Source organism: Anguilla anguilla, chromosome 3 (genome assembly GCF_013347855.1).
Source record: "Anguilla anguilla isolate fAngAng1 chromosome 3, fAngAng1.pri, whole genome shotgun sequence".
NCBI lineage: Eukaryota > Metazoa > Chordata > Actinopteri > Anguilliformes > Anguillidae > Anguilla > Anguilla anguilla.
Window position 1 is genome coordinate 48,302,584 of NC_049203.1, and position 21,253 is coordinate 48,323,836.

Here is a 21,253-nt window from a genome sequence, read left to right on the forward strand (position 1 = left end):
TACATCGTACCTTCATCTTTTGAATGTTTTATTGATATAAAGGCTTCATTTTAAAATCCATTTGCATTCATCTTTAATGTGTCTCAAAAGAGTATCTTCTGTCTGAGGTTTGATTTTAAAGGTGCCTACATTTTTGATGTGATTGCAGTGTCTTTACTGTATAACTATTGCTTTGTAGTTGGTGTGATACATGCTCCTTTGTTCCTATTCCCTTATTTTTGCAGCTCTCTTGCAACAGTGGGTCTTTAAGTCTCTCTTGCTACAAGAACCTGCCAAATAAATACATAATGCTGCAATTATTTTGAGTTTGACATTAAGTTCAGGTTGCACAAATGGATTTTTACAGTTACATATTTTCAGTTGGCTGATGAGGAAATGCTTTTGAAAGCACTTGGTAAACTGCCCAGTCTGGCTATCACAAAGGCCCGCTGCTGGCTGTGGTCTGAAAGAAAATTGAGTCAATTAATTCATTCTCCAGGAAATGAGCAGTTTGCTTTTATGTAGTTGTGACGGTTCTTGGCACTTTGGCTAATGTGACATGCTCAGCTATGGCAAACACATATTTGAAGCAATCTGTCTTATTGTGGCCAGAAGTTTAAACATGCACGCTAATGTTCCCCAACATTTAAATCATCCAATTTCAGTACTACATTCTGGTTCATGGCTTTCATTTTCTGGAAGTCAGGTGCCATTGAAAAGTAGATTTCCGTAATCCTTAAGGTGCATAATTACATTACAGGCATTTAGCAGATGCTCTTATCCAGAGCGTCTTACACAGCATTTTCACATAGCATTTACATTGCATCCATTTATACATATATACATTGCAGTGCCAGTATGCCACTTTGTGAGCTTCCAATAGTAATCAATCAGTGGCAGCTAAAGTTTAAAGAACAGGGAAGTAATGAGGATCCAATGTGGGCCAAACCATTTTTGAACGAATTACACCAAATCCCAGCTAATGTGGCTGTCGGCGGTCTCCACACTTTGTGGGGGAACCTTGTGGTTCTTCTCTGCTGTACGTTAAAACAGGACTGTCTCTCTTTTGCAGGTGAACATCTGCGCATCTGTCCCCAGGGATACACCTGCTGCACCGCAGAGATGGAAGACAAGCTGAGCCAGCAGAGCAAGCTTGAGTTTGAGAACCTAGTGGATGAGGCCAGTCACACCTTACGGACTACCTTCGTGTCCCGGCATAAAAAGTTTGATGGTAAGTCCATAATTATTCTTGTGATAATTAATGATTGTCAAGCTAGCTTGGGTGTGTCTTCCTTTAGTTGTGACCGAGAATTAGATAACATAAAAATCATCTGTGAAATGTAGTGGTTCTATCTGACGCTCCTGGAAAAAAATGCATATTTAAATAGATCATTCACTATTTGCCTCATTGTGTAGGCTACATTGTTGACTAATGATGAACAAAAAAGAGCACTGATTTTATGGTTGTTTTTTGCTTATTTCTATGGAATACATGTCTATATAGAGGAATTGCTAATTAATTGAGATGAGTAGTGTTTACCATTTCGCCAGTGCGACAGCTCACAACATGCAGAGCACTGGCCATAAAATAGAGCCCAATATGTCATGGCATGTGACATAGTTAATGTATCATTTAAACAGATATCCATAGCCCAGTTATTGTACATTGCTCTAAATGCTCCAATCTGTGTTAGTGCGATTACAGATCACTCATTTACATATGGATCCTAATTTCGTTTTATAAGGATAGTTGTCGGCCTCTTTTGAGGTTTGTCATGAAAAATACTACTACTTTCATTCGTTTTTCTTATTGTTTAAACATTATATTATTCAGATTTCCCAAAACATGAGTAATCATAACACATTGATTGCATCTGTCTTTCAAAATGTTTTGAAAGGGGTCTATAAGCACAGCTACTGAAATGGAGCAGGTCAACATTAGAAAAATGGTAGCCAAAAAAATGGATGGCCAGCTCAATCTGTTTATGGATGCATTCATTTGCATGGACTTATAAAATGTCATCCTAATGAATAATTGATTAGTAAATTGGATCTTGCACAGACACCCAACATTAATCTACATTGGCATACATTCCCTGTCTTTCCCTCACTGCACTTCTTACAGTGTGAGTGCCATTAGAAGATCCTTCCAAATGTAGAGTGAAAATTGAGTTGCTGCCAAAATATAAATGAAGACCATGACCTTTTCTAAACTTTCTCCACTGCAAAGACTAGATAAGCATTCTTTGTGAACTTGCCCAAAATGAGAGTGAGAGGAAGTATATTTGACACAGTATTATCCTCAGTAGTGTTTGAAGACATAGCTGTATTTAAAAATGCCATTTTTTACAGAGGTTGTCCTGGCAAAACGATGATGTCCTTGTCATCAACTTTTAATTAAATTTACACGGGTAAAGAAAAGGGTAAGAAAGGCTGTTTACTGGAAACTTTCCATATACTTCCAATAAGGAACAGGTTTCTACTCCATTTGCGGTATTGTATTTAATTTAGAAAGGGTCTATTCATTAGAGGGAACCTCTGAATCATGGTCTTAGTTAAACATACGTTTGGTGATTTGGAGAGCCAAGTCAACAATTAATTATAAGATACTGATCCTCGCGGTAATACTTTAGAAGTGGCTTTAAAATATATTACCCGATCTATCAGTAATTAAATCCTCTTCTAGTAATCTCTCAGTGAAAAAATGTATACTCATTATATCCACTTTATCAGTCCTTCATCTTCCCATAAGTCAGTTCCATATACAGTACTGACAAAGATTATGGAAACACTGTGCTTAAAGAAGAAGTTTAGCCCTCAAAACTTTATCTGTGCCCCTTCTTCTATTGTTGTTTCTCAGAGCCATTTTCATCTGTAAAAATATACTTGAAACAGTTACCTTCTTGACCATGAGTGGTAAAGACATTATGTGACCATCAGTAATTTTGGAGTAAAGTAAAGTCAAAATACACATTGCATTATGCCAAAAAACAGAAATTGTGGTCAAAATATATTTAGGAATGTTGGGTTTCCATAATTTGTGCTAGTACTGTATGCATGTGTGTGTGTGTGTGTGTGTGAGAAATCAACTAGCCCCTTAATAATTATTATTGGGAAGTTACTCTCCTCAAAAAAAGATTATTTTCATTTAATGAATCTAAAAAATGGAAATATTTTAGAACCGAGAGCCATAAGACACCATATACTGGCATTAAAGTGTGTATATATTTAGGGAAGAGAATAAAAACCATTTGGAGTAGTGCTATATCTATGGTGCTTTCAGTTTTTATTAGAACCTATATAGGGCATATACTGTAATGTGCAGTCAATACAGCTATTGTGTGATATTTTGTTCATTGAGCACAATCAATGCTATTCAGGCGTGGTTATCATGCTCTTATCTTAATATGAGCGCATTAAAGTGAATGGATGGTGGAAATTAATTCTATATTTGCTCACATATAAATGCTGTTTCAAATTATTTCCACCAATAAAGTACACTCAAGCATCATTGCTATAATTTTTCATATGTTTTTCAAAGCATGTGGTGAAACTGAAATACTTGTTGATAGATATTAATTATGCATTTCATACTGAAGGATTACTTTAGATTACATTCAGGTGCGATTTTTTTGGGCTTGATTGTGACCCAGTAATAAGCTGCTTAGATGTATAAGACATTCAAGCACAAACATAGCATTTGTAATTCGATGAATATTTTTCTAGTGCTTGTTAAAAGTTGCGAAGCTGCAGGGTTTTTAAATGCGTCAGCCACTATCGCCCCCTTTTCTTCTGCAATGTTTTGTTGTGGATTGCGCGCGTCTTTTACAATCTCCAACATTTGCACAGTGAAATTGAATACATACCACAGTGAGGAGTCAGGGCTTCATCATTACTCTGGACAGGATCTCCAAAAATAAGGCCCAGACCTCTATATCCGCAATTGCGGGCTGTGGAAATTGTTTGCAGATTTTTTTCTTTATGGCTTCGACAAGAATTCAATGAATAAGAAAAAGCAGTTTTTTGATTCTGTGAAAGGTTGATTTGGGAGCTCACCCACATGACTGTAATTGTCTGCATACAAATCATGAAATCAGTAAATCACTGCGTTTGCTGCTCCAGAGAGTGTTCCTGAGAGGCCACATATGCACTGAGTAGGTGTACTGATGGTACTGTCTCTGAATAAGGATCGTGCATGCATAAAATCTGCAGCCTGAAGATGAAGAAGAATATCTGATGTCCCCATCACTGTAGAATGTGTTTAGGGAATCACTTAGTTAACAGTTAAACTCTGTTTCTAAGTAGTACTGCTGCCCTGTTAAATGGTAAATTATTTATTTATTTATTTATTTATTTATTTATTTATTTATTTATTTATTTATTTATTTATTTATTTATTTATTTATTTATTCATTCATTATACTTGATACAAATATTATACAGGGATAGTTACCTACACTGAGTTGGTTTAATGTCCCCCAAATGTTCAATTAAAACATTGGATAGGTTTGTCAAAACAGAAAATGGTATCTGTGAATATTTTTCATTTCAAGTAGACTACGCTGTAACATCAGACCAATATACATTGCAGTGCTTCTCATTGAAAACAAAATAAAGTTGCGGTAATTGAGAGCCATTCGTATCAAGCTGAGGGAACTAATGAATGGAAACAGGAAACGTACCAAATCGTAAGGATCAATGGCTATTTCATGTGATGTTAAACCCATTTTCATATGTACTAAAAAAAAATATCAATAAGATGGTCTCCATTGGTAATTATCTTATATAAAATGTATGGATTGTTAAGCTTCATTTTTATTTCACACTGTGCAAACATGTTAACTCAGAGGGGCACTGACTGTTGTTAACACAGGGAGAATTACTTAAATTTTAAACGGATTTTCTGAGGGTTTCTGTCAAAAGTCATGATCTTTAACAAACAAAATCATTAGTTTGTCTAGACTATCCATTTATTCATTAACCCTCTGGGGTCTAAGGGTAAAATGAGGCACACTGGTGATGTGCGATGCTCTGACATTTGTGTAAATTTCATCAACTTTATATACAGTGATTCCAAAGTTAAAAGGTTAAAAGTTCCAAAGGCTAAATACTCATATCAGTAATACATTTAGCCTATGCTTCTAGATTGCTGTAGCTGTAGTTTCCATTTCATTTTGTTTGTCTGAAGCTTTATTCATGCATCAGATTACTATGTGATGCTGCCATAAAACGGTGTCATTCTTGTGGGACTAGGTTTATATTTGATAAAGTGTGAAACATTTTAAATAAAATTTAAAAAATCAGATTTTGTAGCACTGATGAGACTCAAATGCAATTTTAAATGGTGTTACCAGGTTCATTGCTTATTTTTGATCTCACTTATTTCATCTCTCTTTACTTCTCTATGAAGGGAAGACAGACTACCCCTTAGCGTGGAGTGGGGGATGGTCCATTTATAAAAAAAAATGAGCTATTTGCCAGTAAGCTGCATCAATTTACCAGACCCTTCAGCATTTTTTATGTCCTTCACGGATGAGTATCAATATGCTGTGTCAATAAGTCTGAGTCATTGGCTTATTGGGGTGTCTTGTCTTTCCTGCATTTTCCTGTTGAATTTGTTTTTTATGCCTTATGTTAGTGAATGAAAAACACAATTCCGGAGGGTACTGATTTTATTAATGCCTGTAATGTAATGTAATGTAATTAAACAAAGCTTGGCATATAATCATGTTTACGTTACCAAAATTAAAAACACATACATTTTTTTTCATGTCAAGAACCAATATTGATCTTTATTTAAATAATTTAAATACATGGTTTCCCAAATTTTCCTTTGCACATTACTTTGAAACAGCGTTTCCTAAAACAGTGTTACCTTGGGGGGATTTCATCCCGGGCCTGAAAATCCATAGCTGTAGCCCCTCTACTAGCACTAAGCAATGCATTTTACAGCAGAACCTATACATACAGCCATTGTTGTAATCTTGTGATTTTGATGTGTTTTATTTATGATGCATGATTGTACAAGGAAGACCTCCCAGCAGTATATTAGCTCTGTTTCTCTCGGCTTCTTGTGATGGTTAGCTCCAGCAATACTGTTCAAGGCTGCCTCATAGATTTTTAAACGCTACTTCGCATTTGTGGGGAGGGTCAATCATTTTAATTTTCTTGGCTGGGCACAATCGTCCGTGGCTTGATATTTTTTCCGGCTGTTGAGCATTACATTTATCTTGGAAATGAGAGATCTGGACCTTAAATCTAACCCACATTAATGTTACATGGTCTCCTTTCTGTCCTGCTTTACTGTGCTCGTGCAGTAGCGACCTTTTTAGAAATCCTTAACTCTTCCGTTCCTTTACTGGTCGCCTCTGCTTCAAGGCCTGTGTTTTCGATGCATTATTGAATAACCCAAACACAGTTTGCTGCTGTCCCTGAGTCTTTCAAAGGGCACTGGGATTAATTCACAAGGACCAGCGTTCTGCTCTGACCCAGAATTTTTTTGCTCTTGTGTTGTACCAGCCCCTTCCCTTTGTAAATTGCCAGCTACCAGCTCTAACAAAACTGCCCTGCGGTCTCAGTTTCTCCCACAGTCACTTTGGCTTGGTTAGGCTGAACTGTGATAAACAGAGTCCCGCTAGGTTACCCTAATCTTTTTTAAAGGCATTAGCTGTTATTGTTTGGTAGAAGGCATTTAGAGCCTTTCTCTGGCCTGTTTTTTTAAGTACAGCAGCAGTGGGCTTGGATCTGGAATGGACAAATGCGAGGCAGCACCACAGTGAGCGAGACGTGCTGGAACAGAAGCCCAGCAATGATGAACCCTGCAGGGATTCACTGCCAGCCTGATGAAAAGCTCTCTGAAAAAATGCTTGTTGTTTCTGTGCAAAGCTTGATTCTGACCGAGTCCCAAGTGTAATTTTCTCAATGGATTATGGCTTGGTAGGACTGGTCAGGAAAGCAGATTTGGTTTTATCGTGCTGTGTTTTCAAACGCCGGCCTGAAATTTGTCCTCTGTCCAACCCTGTGGGCACACGAGAAACGTTAGAAATGCTGAACTACAGGGATTATCAGTTGGCATATATGGCTAAAGCACTGGGTCTCTTTGCAATTACAGTGTACAGGCCAATGTTCAGAATCTAATTCTGAACATACCAGTGCTGACAGCCGGAGGGATGCTCACAATAGACTGCCCAGGGAAGAAAGTTTTTGGGGTATCCCCTGCTCCATCGCACAATGACCACCTCTCTGGTCAATTGGGAACCTGTTGTGTGCCTGTGCACGCTGTGCAAGAATCAGCCTTCTTGCATCCATGATGCTCCTTCTAGTTGCACCCTCCCAAACTGATAATACATGTTGTAGTAATGGAGTATGGGTTCACAAATATATTTAGGCTTCTCAAAATTAGGGAATATTATTATTATTATTATTATTGTTATGACGAAGAAAAAGAATAAGAAACTGTTGATTAAAATTGCTAAAAACGAGAACTGTGCAGGTCTTTTTGTCTCTCAGCTGCTGTTATTCAAAAGGGATTTTGAGACAGGTAGGACAAGTTGTACAGTAAAGACTAAGGTGTGGTCACGTCTTTCTCCCAATCACTTTTCAAAGCAGAGCTTCTGACTTTGAACAGTTGTATGTCTGATCTTAACTCCGAAGAAGCTTGGATCCCCTCTGATAGTAGCACTCAGAGGGCCTGAGTAAAGAACAGAGGTGACCAGGGGCACCCCTACCTGGTACCCCTGGACCTGTACAGAATTTAAAAGCAAATCAAGGAAGGAAATATTTGAATTGCCAAATATCTGCTATTCAGCTATTTTATGTAGTATATTGTGATGAATATCGGGTTCTGTTACAGGATGCATTGTCTCGTTGTTGTTGTTGTTGTCGTCGTCGAATGCTTGTGTTTGTGTGCGCACCCATATGTTTGAGTGCTTAAATGCTCACTTAAAAAGAATCAGCGGTTGAAAGTGGGATTGTGGATTCTCTGATTATCCAGTGCTGCTCAATGCTTTGAGAAACAAATTCCACTTCTGACCGGAGTGTTATCCGCAGTGTAATCGACAGTGAACACAATCATTTGACCTCCTTGTAACAAAGAATTTTCCTTCAAACACACGCTGGCCTGGCAGGAATGCAATTTTCACACTGGGGAATCAGAGAGAGAACATACTTTATTTCTAAGAACCCGGGACCATTAGAACTTTAAATAATTGAATTTGCCTAATGTCTCTTGAGCCGGAATCTTTTTTATCAGCCTTTGAGGGTTGAGATGTGGGTTGCGGAAGATAAATTAAATCCGATGAATAATCGCTTTAGCCTGGACAGCAGAACTTGAAAGAATAAGAAAAAACAGAGCCAGAATTACTGCTATGTAGAAGCTACACAGATGGCAAACATTGCAAGCATCTGCAGCTAAGATTTTAAACAGTTTCAGTCTAGTTTTTATGGGATGTGTTGCATTTGGCAGACATGGATAAGCATCAACCAGTGATAGTATCACAGTGCTTGCCTTCAACCAATTTGAAAAAAGATTACAAGCACACACACACACACACACACAAACAAACAGTAATGCTTATTTTTCAAGAGCATTACTTACACACTATTATAAATTACCTAAAAATCAGACGCGTTAGCTTACTCAGACTTGTCTATTTTTTCTCCACTGCACATGTATGTTTTAAGACACACAACAAGGTAAATATTAACTGCCACGTTGAAATATGTTTGGTTTTGCATGTAATTGCTAAAGTATAGAGATCATTGGTGAGTTGCAAGAAAATGTAAAACAGTTGAAAATATGCAAATCAGAGGAGAAGAAAGTTCAGTGAGAAAGGCATGTGAGAAACATAAATATTCAGCATCAGTCCACTAGTCCCATGCAGTGATTCATGCTGGCTCAATTTCTGTGGATCATCCTTATAATTATAAATTGCCCTCTTCACCTGAGAGAGCATAGAGCATTTGGCAAATTCACCATTCAGTCACACAACACCTAATCTACATTTCAGTCCTCCATTTTATATAATTGAGTACTATTATGCAATTTATTCTGAACCCATAATGCACATAGTATGACATCAGCTTGTAGTTGTGTGCATTCACATTCCTTGCATCTGGGCAACAGTTGTAGCTTGCGGATTCAGCAGAATGCAAACAATGGGAAATCTTAATTAAGAGTTGCAAGGGCATTAATGTCATCTGCATTTATTCTAGACAGTAATCCTCACATATCAAGGCTTTATACTTCTAAATCAGTCGGGCTGTCATTGAGTGGAATGATGGTTTATTTTTACATAGGGGCTAATGACCACAGTTGGAACAGCTTGAATATTTCAGCTGTTAAGTTACAAGCATTAAGTCGAGGATTTTAATATAATTAATTACATTACACAGGGCAAATAGAAAACAGCAGATAAATAGTTTATAAATACCAAGCCCTAGTTGCTTGTAAATGCAGACAGGCTTACAAATTTGTCATGAATATTTTTATTTAAACCCTTCTCTACAGTTATTTGATTCTCATAACTAAACACAGGGCTTTTGCTGGAGAAGGTGTATTAGACAGACACTGGTGGGGAGCAGGTTTTGAGACACGATTATAAGTCAGAGAGGGGGGTAGGCACTAGCGGGAGAGGAGAGCTGAAGTGGCACTTAAGCGCTGATGGCCGTGTACCTGTGTTCACGTGGGGAGAGATCCCAGGGTGCCGGAGGAGTAAATGAACCCGGGCTTACTTCGCTGGCACGTTTAATGATTATGCGCATCGACGAGCCTTGCCGCGCTTAAAAACTGCAACGGGGCGCACCGCGGAGAGGCTCCTGATGGTGCGATTATGGACGAGCGCTTTGATAAGCAGTCTTCTGCCTTCCCACCCTGCCTCGCGTGCTTTGTGTGCGCTCGCCAAGGTCCTCTAAACCATTTGCAGTTTATCCTTATGACTGCCGTTGCCTTTTGTTCATTATTTTCTCTCAGGTTAACTGACTGCATCTTTGGCATTGTACATATCGTTTGTTTGCAAGTGTGGTCCAAACAGACTGTATTCCTCCGTGCCCAAACATTTAATTGGGAGAAAGCCAAAATTAAATAGTCATGGGCCATTTAAATGGAGATGCAGGAATTAAGGTAATGTATTTTGTGATAAGCCTTGGAAAAGGACTTCACAATACTAAAAAAGCAGGGAAATTAAAATGAAAGTGCCAATGTCTTGACAGTGGTTTCCAGCATACTTATTTTTACTGTGGCACTGTACCACATGTGGCTTCATTTATATAGACATAAGGAAAGCAAATTGGGATACACAAATTCTCAAAAGTCACAGGGTGGTTGAAAATAGCAGACTGTGTAGCATGTGTGATTGCATTCCACACTTTTTTTAAATTTTATTTATAAACATATAACACATATAAACACATACTTTGTATGCTCAAAACTTGAATAATTGTAAATACTGTAATGAACTGACAATTGCTTCAAAAATGAAGGTATTATTAGCATAAGTTCAAAATGGTATTGTGTGAAGAACAAACCAACCTTAATATGTTGTTATCATTAACATAACACATCCAGGACCACCTTTCTTTCTTTATATGAATTACTGAAATGTGTGTTTGTATGAGTCATTTTCCTGTTATCAGTATTGTTTATGCATATTAATGTCATAAGTCTAAGGACAATAGGGTCATGGCATTAATTTACTTCATAAATAATTAAGCCATCAGACATGGCTTTAAAACAATTAATAAAGTCAGCAGAATTGAGAAAAATTGACGGTGACATTGGTGGAGAAGAATAAGCGCAGTCTATACAGAATTGGTAATGTAATCATAAGACATAATGCAATTAGGACTCTCCCCACAGAAGTGAACTGATATGCTTGTACTACAGAATATGATCAATCGACCTATCCAGTATTGATTTGATTACTGGTTAACACAGCAGAGATCGTGATTATGTCTATGCATGAATAATACACTTAATAACAGGGTTACCACATTAGCATTCACTACGCTGAAGTGGCAATGAGCATGCCAACAGTGTATTTCCTCAACTACAAACACATACTGCACGTACTCTTGCGTGAACATTTTTATGTCTCTAATTTGAGTTAGGCCTACTTGCACTTCCATATTAAATGGAATGTAAGTTTGGAGAACGACGGGGAGGCTCAGAATGTGAAGAGGGGTTTGGGGGTATTCTGTGCCCGATCACACAATGACCACTGCTCTGGTCAGTTGGACACCTGTTGTGTGGGGGGTGGCACAAATCTGGTCATGTTGGCAAACACTAGCAACAGACTTCAAAGGCAATCAAAAGCCTAGAATCAAGATTAGATACTAAAAGCTCTCATATCTGCATTAAGGAAGCAATTGAACACAATTGACTAATCAGAAATACCCATGAAGCCATTTGTCCCAAACATTAGGGTGCTCTGAAATGGGGGGCTATGCATTAAAAGTACTGGAAATGTATAGAAAAAAGTATAGAAAAGTATTTATATATGGTGAAACCAAAAATGCATAAAAATACCCTTAAATAATAATAAAACAGAATATGCACTTAAACCACATGTGATTGTTTGATTACAAATCTAAAATTGTGAAGCACAGAGCCAAATCAAGAAAAAAATATGTCTTTATATCAAACATTATGGACTGTAGATAGGGGTTTTATGTTAGCTAGCCTGTTATCTTTCTGTAGTCACACATTCCATTTCAGCCAGAAAACAATATTGCCTGTTTATGCTAAATATGACACAAGCACCCTGCTGGAATGGAATAAGCAACTACCAATATAACTGTAACATTACCAATTATCTTTAATTGTGAGCCTTTCTGAACCCTTTCAAGTTAGGTGACAGTCTGTCATTTAGCACCATATACTTTGAAAATAACGGAAAGCCATTGTGGCATTCGGTCTGTCCGAGAAACAAATTTGTCTTGACCATGCCCACTTTATTTAATATATGCTCAAAAAACATTAATTTCCCGAGTGTCTTTTTTTCATCAACTTACAACAGAAAAATATCTTATGAATCTTTTATTTAAGGCAAAAAGCTCTGTGGCATGTGAAATTTCAGCCTTCATAATACTACAGCATTTACCTCTATTAAGCATCATCATACAACACCATTTTCAGAATTATGCAGCTCCACTGGGGTTTGAGGACATTTGTGTGCTCTCCCTTGCATCTCATGTTGCTTGTGTCTGCTCTATTTACCATGTCTGGTACTTCTGCTGAACTCTTGGTAGTCTCTGAGACTTATAACTTTCAACAACCTTGACATGCATCTTCAAAAGTGATTTCATTCCTTCTGCTCAGCCTTTTGTATGTGTTTCTCATTCACTTCCATAAATAAAGGCTGTGCTATCAACAGTGAGTTTGACGAGCAAGATTTTATTGTCACTATGATGTATGTATATTTGAACTCTATTCTGCTTTTTTATGTTGGTGATGTTGTGACTGATTCACTATGGTGCCTTGTCATTCAGATCAGTGGGTGCAACTTATCTTGCTATGTCCATGATATGTTGTCAGTGATTGACCTGAATAAGTCATTGCACTCGAATGCAGTCTACTGAAAACAACATTTTGAAATGCCTGCGTGGAAATAAGTTATTTATTTCTTCGTGTAATATTTATTCATTCATACTTTTACAATAGTTCCACAGTCATCTGACAATGCTGGACCAGAAATTTGATGTTAAGAAAAATATGTCTATCATTACAAATAATATTTCTTTCATATATTTAAAAATGTAAAGTGTATCTGTATTCTTTAACATGGTGTATATATATATACGGTGTGTGTGTGTGTGTACAGTGCTCTACAAAAGTATGTCATCTTCATATGTAGACTCTTGCTAAGATAGACTAGCGAGCTAGTGTAGTCTGGATCATCAGGTTAGCTTTAGCCACTTTTCGTGTCACTTTCTGAAACAAAATTATAAATCTAATATCGACAGGACTCTATACTGACCTTGGCTAAAATTCAATTACTTATTTTATGGTGATGTCCAATGGTGCAAATGGATGGGATGTCCATATCCTTTTGTGATGTATGTGCTGCAAAGCCCATCTTGGGTTCCCAAAATTTGATAAAGTTTTCTTCAGAAAAATGCTTTGCACACAACCGCAAACTATCACCAAGTTCCCCAATAAATTCCACCCACTGAGGTCGCAACCAAGGGTTTTGGCCTTCTGCTTTCTGTTTTTATGCCGCTAAAACTGTGGAACACCCTCACCCTAGAGCTCCATCTGTGTTTTAAAAAAAGGCTAAAGACCTATCTCAGGTAGCATTTAATTAACTCCTGCTGTTCATGTGGTTATAAAAAATTGACTTAAATTGATGAAAAAGCAAATTTAGATTTCAGTCTTCAAAGCCATAGTTTGTTCTCTGATCGTCATCATTGTGTTTGCCTTCTGACTCCAAATCCAATCACCACTGGCAAAAACAAAGGGTGAAACCAAGACTAGACACTCACTGCTCTTTTATGTGAACAATCCACACGATAGAGAACCACCTGAGCGACTGTTGAGCTGTCATTCATTAACTTCATTTTGCACAGCTCAAAATGGGGTGGACTCAGCGAACAAAAAAATTGCCGTTTTGGTAAAATTGGAAAACCTATACTCATCTAAAAACCATGAAATGAACGCTGGTTGTCTGTACTTTTGTCTCGTGTTCATCTGCGGCCCTGTAGGTAACAGCCCTATACCTGCTCCCAGCGATGTGCCAGGCTTTAACAAGATATTGGTTGTCATCAGTGTCATGCAGGGCTTCTTTCATGGTGACAAAACTCCCTGCAGCAGAAATGACAGTTACAAATAAGCGAGAAAATAATGGGGGGGAAAGGTTTTCACATGTTTAAAGAAAATGTAAGTGTATTTCTTGTTCGTGTATTTGCATCATGTGCAGTATGGCACTATACAGAATTGAAAGGCCATCAGGGACATGGGATAAACCTATCAAAATATTTAGAGAATATGGCAATGTAGATTATACGTGTTGAGCACTATAGTAATCCAAGTGATATCCGAGAGGAAACCTACAATAATGTACATTGATGTAAGCACTGTATAGTTTATTTTATATTGCAGTTATCTGAAGGTTTTTAATTGGCAGAAAGTGTTGGGTTTTTTAATCCAGCAGCAAGATTAGGAAGAGGACAGGAGGTCATAAAACTGCTATAACCAAACTTACAGCATTTCTGCCTCTTTTTGATACTTTGCCCAAGACTTTTCAATTTTGACAAGAATAGAAACTATTAGCTGGAGATTGTCCATAAGCTGCCAAATTTTTATTTATTTATTTATTTATTTATTTATTTATTTATTTCATGTGGGGAATTGTGCTCTTGCACAACTGAAAGCGTGATGTATTGTAGTTAATCCCTCAATTTCCCAGAGGTTGAAGTATGTTTTCCCTTTTTTGAAATGGAAAGGACAACCGTTTTATTTTAAATGATACTTTTAAACGTTAAGGCTGTTTGACAGAATAAATTATATCCCATATAAGGAAATAGAAATTAGACAGAAGCAGATGTGCCTGATTACTGTATTTTAATTGCTTTCTGTTATTGTCGTTTTCTTCTTTAATTTTGTTTTGAAGTAAATGTGGTGCCCAATGTGGGGCTAAGTCCCACCCCAATTTGGAATAGCCAGTCGTCTGCAACTGAAGCCACGTACATACGCAAGCCTCCGCTGCTGATTTGGGAGGGTGCTCTCCGTGATTCTCCTCACAATCACATGGGTTCACCAGCTGCTTCTTTTCACACTGCAGACAATAGGTAGGCTCGCATAAATCAGTCAGAGGAAGTCCTTTCTTATGCAGCTTTAGCATGCAGCCCACAGGTACCCAATTGACCACCAGTCATAGCAATGAACATGGACCCTTATTCAAATGAGCCCTTCCATACCCTGCAGTGATGCAGCTGACAATTTCATGTCGCCCAGTGGAGCTACTGGCCACAGTCAGTGCTGGCACAGTCCGGATTTGATCCATACAACAGAAGAAGCTGCCAAATAGACCATCCAGTAGTCCCCAGGTGTTCACATGGTAATTATCCAATTTGATACTGATATTGGTAATGTTGAAATAGTACATACTATGTATAGAATTTAGATATGATTCAAATGAAGTGTATTGGACCCCATTAATCATGTAAAGATATAAATTAAGATGTATGGCTTTATACAGAAATACTGTGTTATGTGGTTGCAGGGATAGCTCAATCCTTTCTTCTTCCCCAGGAAAGATATTGAATGGGGAGTGTGGGTGAAGGGATCGTGGAGCTTTGAGGGAGGTTGTGATCATAGACTGGCTGGGGAATGGGGGTGGAGTCTAGTGGGAGTGGGATGGATGGGTTCAGAATAGCAACCGGGTTAGGTGTGGTGGGTGTGGGGGGGGGGGTGTTTCATCAACTATCATGAATGCAACACATTTGTTGCCTATTTCGCCTATGCCTGCAACTGGCCCTGTCTAGATGATATTTGTTGTGATTTCATATATAAGCTATGAACCCATTAATGTACGTCCTGCTATCCAATGAGCAGCTGAGTCAGTGGATAGAGGTGCTATTTTGTTCCTGCTATTTATTCATAATTTGTCCTGGATATGTTTCATGTTGGTCACATTCCAGAATGGAAAAGCACTGTATATTAATGCAAAACATGCTTCCTGCAAATGCATAACATGTTGTAAATACAAGTGATAATTTCTATTATAGGTACCTGAATAAATCCAGCTCCGTTTGGTTCCACTGCAGTTTTACACTTTTGAAGAGTACATGTTTGTATTGAACGTAGATGTTATTTGAGTCTGTCCACGTGTAAGCAGATCAAGTATAGATGACTGTTCTGCTTGTTTGCTGCTACTGTGTCCTTTGTATTTTGAACTTGAAAACATCGAAAGTGAATATTTCACAACTGGCAGAAATCCATAGCCAAGCTCCAAATAGAGCCTACACATCACTAATTCATGTTATGATTCATGTAAGGCCAATGACGTTACTTTCTGGAGAACTGTGCCACAATGCTTTTCTAGCTACAGATGATTACATCTCAGTAGTCCTCATTAGTCTTGCTCTAGTTATGATTTCATGGTTGTGAACCAGTATTGAAATTCAGTTCTTGTTTCAGTGCAAGCTTTATTTTGAATGCAAGGAAAACCTTTATGTGGGAATCTATATGTTTTATGCAGAACGATACTTTCTGTGACTACGAATTGTTTGTGAGTCAGTGGAACCTACATTTATTACAGGAGGTTACCATAAGTTCACTCTGAGTTCTCTTTTCATTCAGTTCTGTTTCAGTTCACAGCAATAAGAGAATGAATGGATTTACAAAGACGCACTTGTTTGACCTGACTGATCTTTCTGCGTACGCTGTTATAAAAAATAGATACGCTGCATGGTTTATGTTTGAGTCCCCGCTCCAGAGCTTCTCAGTGCAATCGGCAGATAAAAAGTAGGCTACGCGGAGAGATGCTGAGCCCTTGACCCCTTTTTTAAGCATTATGGGGGGAAAAAAGTAAAGAAAAAAACAGTCAACATATGCAATTCCTGGAAGCGTTCATGAATAAATAAGCGTTGTTTTGATAGGCTGGTGTCAGAGAGAGTGAGCGTCATGAGAGGATGTCTCCTGTGAAGGAGAAAACGCGGCGCGCCCGGTACTTTAGCCCGTGCCTCACGGCGGGCCCCTACCGCAAGGGGCGTTCTGCCGCTCTGCGCAGTTTCATCAACGTCAGAAAGGACGCTCGGCAAACGGCCTGTCAGTGTGGCTTAGCGCCGCCAGGAATATTCCAGGAGACAATATGCCTGGCGAGTCTCCGTGGGCCCGCCGAAGAGGCAATATGAGATCCATTGCAAACTGATTTCATTTCTCGACTGTTTATTTATTTATTTAATCGCTGTCTAGGCCTGTAATTCACTTTGTTTCTGAACCCTCTCAGTTCTAGATATTGAATTCCTCAGGCTACAGTTGACATCAGAGTCTAGTATTCATTTTTCCTTTTTTCCTCGTTGACTGTGGATGCAATAGATTCACTCGTGAAAGAAAGTGTTTCTTCTCACTGTGAGAGGATCATTTCTTTTCTTTTTTTTTCTCTTTCTAATATCATCTTTAATTACGTGTTGTTGACGTTGCATTTACTTGATTTGGACTGGGACAAGATGATTGGCAGTTAAATGACCCAGTATGATTAAATCTTGTGCGCAACAAAATGGTGCATATTTGGCCTTGGGAGTTGTATGGAGCCATGGAACTACGTTTGATTTTTATATTAGTTTCTGCCAAGCCAATTTATAAGGTGCAAGAGTATACTTTCAGTGAAATGAAAATGTGTCAGGTCACAGCTCCAATACCAGTGTTAAAATCTGGACTTTTTTGTTGATAGCTTGCATGTCAGCATTGTTTTTTTTCTCCTGTTCAAATGGCCTTCTGTTTGGGAAAGTGTATTCAGTAAAAAATTCTGAAAATGTGGGCACTTTCAGATGTACTTGTGACTCATCTAGAACGAGGTTATTTTGTACAGTACATTGTGATTACTGGAAAATGGAACAGGAATTGTGTGCTGGGTATCTAAGGGTAAACATATAAAGGGAGAATCTTTGTTTTGGAAATACCATTTCACAAGAAGTCTATTTGAAATTGGCAGAGCATTTGAGAAAAACTTGAGTTCCTGTTGAGTAACATTAGATTACTCCCACCTGAGTGAATTTAAAGTTGTTTAGCCATGTGCATGTACACACCACTGAACTTTAACGGAGTTGACATATTAGCAGATATTAGATTATTGTAAAAAAAACCTTTTTGACTACAGTTTTGTAGAATTCTGTTTCCAGTGTATTACTGAGATGCCCCTTGACTCAATAAAATAACCATCTTAGTCATCTTAGTTGAAAATGCTTTAAAAAGGCTTAATTCATTTATTGTAATACTATTGGCAGACTTTTTTTAGCTCTAGTTTTAAGCAATGGGAAAGTCATTTGGACTTTGGAAAAGGAATGAAAAAGGAATGGGAATGATTTTAACAGCACTCAGGATTGTTATACACAAGCTAACTGAACTAATAATGTCTACATAATGGAAAAGGGTACATTTGGTCTATTAGTTTGTTTTTTTTATTTATTTAATTATTTATTTATGTATTTATTTTTACTCACGTGTCATTGGCATGTAATACATAAAACTTAATATGGGCATAGTTCTGTTCCAATGCTGGAATACCTTACTGGCCCAATGAAGTCAAAAGTTACTTCCTCATTCAGTTCAATTTAATGGAATAACATTATTTTACCAAAGAATCACTATGGTGCCAGATCTTACAACAGAATTCCCCTTCCAACAACGGTGGTACAGGAACTGTACAAAATGCAGGAGAAAACAGTAATGTAACACATATAAGGAACCATGATGAAAAAAGCAAACAAAAAGGTAAGAACATGTTCAAAATGCTCCAAAACAGAACTCAAAACAAAGTCTCTTAACTGAATTCACATCCCCTCAGCAGTCAGAAATATTTCACTCAGTAAGAACTGAGGTTGCTGACCCTGGGAGATATCAGTGAAGCACTAGAAGTGGAGTGAGGTTAAAATATGGCAAGGGCCATCTTATCTAGCGACTGAAAAAATATTCGCAAAAGAAACTGTCAGTTGTGAAAAGCAAAGAACTTTACTGTAATACTACAGTATTATCCAATTTGTTGTTGCTCTTTTTTAAGAGGACCAAACGTGAACCACTTAGCAGATAATCCATTGTAACTATTCAGTACGTCAAACAACAAATTATAATTATTTCTGCTCTCACCAAATAAAGGCATGTTTGTAAATTATAATTGTTAAGTCCACCCAGTATAAAAATCCCAATTCTCAGAAAAAGAATACAGTGCTGGTTCCAAAAGGAGGATTGTGGGCTTCCGACAGACTTGGCACCTGTGATATTCGAGTAAAATCCAACTCGTAAAGCCATGGGTATTTCGAAAACATAACCTCAACAGCATGCCATCATGTGAGAGGGCAGTGGCTCATAGTCTGGCTGGTGGTAACCTGACCCTCTTTCTTCCAGCCCAGAAAAAGCTCCTGTTGATGGATTAACCTGCCAGACCTCTGCATGTAAGCCATCCACGGGAGCTCTGGGAGGTTTAACAAAGCCCCTCAAACCGTGCTGCAGGTCCCCCCCAACCTTAATGCCATGTAATGCTATTTGTTACCAGCTGGAGAACAAGCGGATGTACAGTGGATTGTATTGTTTCACGATTTCAATCGCGGGATTCATCTTATTTTGCAATATTACATTTGTTTATACTTACAGTATGGCTCTGTGCTATGGAATACAGAATAAATATGTACCAAAAATTATTTCAGAATCTATTAAATAATGTGTTGAATCCACATACATGGTTGACACTGCAACTTCATAAGCAGCCATACATACTCTGAAGGTGTTAATTGGCAGCTTGCTGAGAGCTTTGGAAGCATTAATCTGGTACATAGTAGGTGTCAATTCAACTGAAATGATTGAACATATTTTTTGTTTGATTATTGGGTGTGAAACAAGAAAATTGTAGGCAGAACAAAAATGAAAAAAAATAACAATTGGACAGTTGTCTGCTTAGTCAAATGTGTGAGGTCTCCTAACACCTAATATCAATGGCTAATTCACAGTATAAATAATCTTGGCTATCCCTTAACACCAAAGATTCCAAATGGAGCTTGCTACTAATTGTATTTCCTCTATTTGTGTCTTTTCCTTCAGAAAAGGCTTTTTTCAGTGAGAGGAATCAACATGGTAATCCACGACATGTCAGTTTGCAGTGGATGCAGGGGAACCGGTGCAATTGAATCTTGACCCGGTCATTCAGCATCGTTTGAATGAAGTCATTAGCATCACTTTGCACCTGTTTGAGCTGCCTGGTTAATACTCCAGTGATGTCCATGCTTTGGTGAACTGGGGCTGGACAAAGCTGGGAGACAGAGCAAACAGCGGGATCAAAGCTGGAGGCAGACTGTGCACAGCTCTGCTGTACTTAAAGCCCCAAGAACCTTTTATATGCATTTAAAAAGTCACTGAAAAGTTAATCATGTAGATACCACAGAATTTGTCACTTCAGTGGTAGCCAGCACTGTTTCATGTTTTAATATATTTAAGACAGAAGAAAGCACACAACTTTTACAAAGCCAAACTCATTTTTGTTGTAGCTATACAGAAAGATATGCCGATATTAGTTATCATACAGGGACACCCTATCCAGCTCTCAAGCAAGCTCTTTTAAGTCTTTTGATAACAAGCACTTTGAATATAGGCCAGCTAAATTAGGAGAAAATAAGTAAGTTCTGTGGGGTTTCAGACAAATGTGTTCAGATGGTCTTGAGCAGAAAACACTTTTTTTCAGGGAGCTGTCTGAGGAGCCAGCTGCCAGGTCATTTTAGAGGGCCTTCAGCGCACGCCACACTGTTTCAGCGCCAACTGCAGCGTGGAGTCCGACAGCGTGGTCACGGTATCCCGGTGGGAGGCGGGGTTTCACTCGACAGGATTGCTCCTGCCTTTTCCGGCATTATAAATTTCTCTGGTTGGTTGAGCATTTGCAGTTTGCGTGCTGCACTTGAATTACACGTGCACAATGGCTGCACAGTTCACCTGGTGGACTGCAGTGAAAGGTAGCCAACTATATACCCCATGTTAGCTGCAATGCATTTCAGCAAACAGTGATGTATGCCAAATGGACATATTGAATGGACTTTCTTTTGCTCATGAGCCTTCTAAAATTCACATTGCTCTATGGCTAGAGCTGCTAATGTAATGAATGTTTTGAAAACAATAGGAATTTCATAAGTTAGCTGCCCCACCTCCACCCCTCCCCTAGTGAAGAGTCTCAACTTGTCACAACATTGCTAGCAACGGCAAAGTGAAAACCTGCACAAAGGGCATGGACAGCAGTCATAACACTAAACTGAAGTGCTTCTTCATGCACACTGAAAACATCATTTTGACCATTTTGGCTCACCAATTACTCTTTACATTATACTGTCAAGGAATGTCTAATGAAATAAGGCACAGTCTATCCACAATTCCCAAGCTTACAGTATATAAATCCAGTCAGGGGCCATTTCAGACTTCCAACTTTTTAATTATTGAATTTACAACTTCCTCTCAGCCTAGCTGCCCTGCGCTAAGAGTATCTTACGTAGCACCATGAGGGATATGCAGGCCTAATTTTTATCATCTGACCACAGAAACCTATTTTCTCCTTCTGGGATTAGACCTGCAGCTTCCCATTTG

General features: G+C 38.3%; 1 protein-coding gene across 2 annotated transcripts in view; it reads left to right on the top strand.

The window, feature by feature from the left end:
* LOC118222421 (glypican-6-like) overlaps window positions 1-21,253 on the top strand; it is a 205,931-nt gene that overhangs the window by 40,397 nt on the left and 144,281 nt on the right. For both annotated transcript variants that reach the window (XM_035408008.1, XM_035408009.1), the window contains exon 2: window positions 1,052-1,210. In XM_035408008.1, coding sequence (XP_035263899.1) covers window positions 1,052-1,210 — 159 coding nt within the window. The remainder of the gene's footprint in view (window positions 1-1,051; window positions 1,211-21,253) is intronic.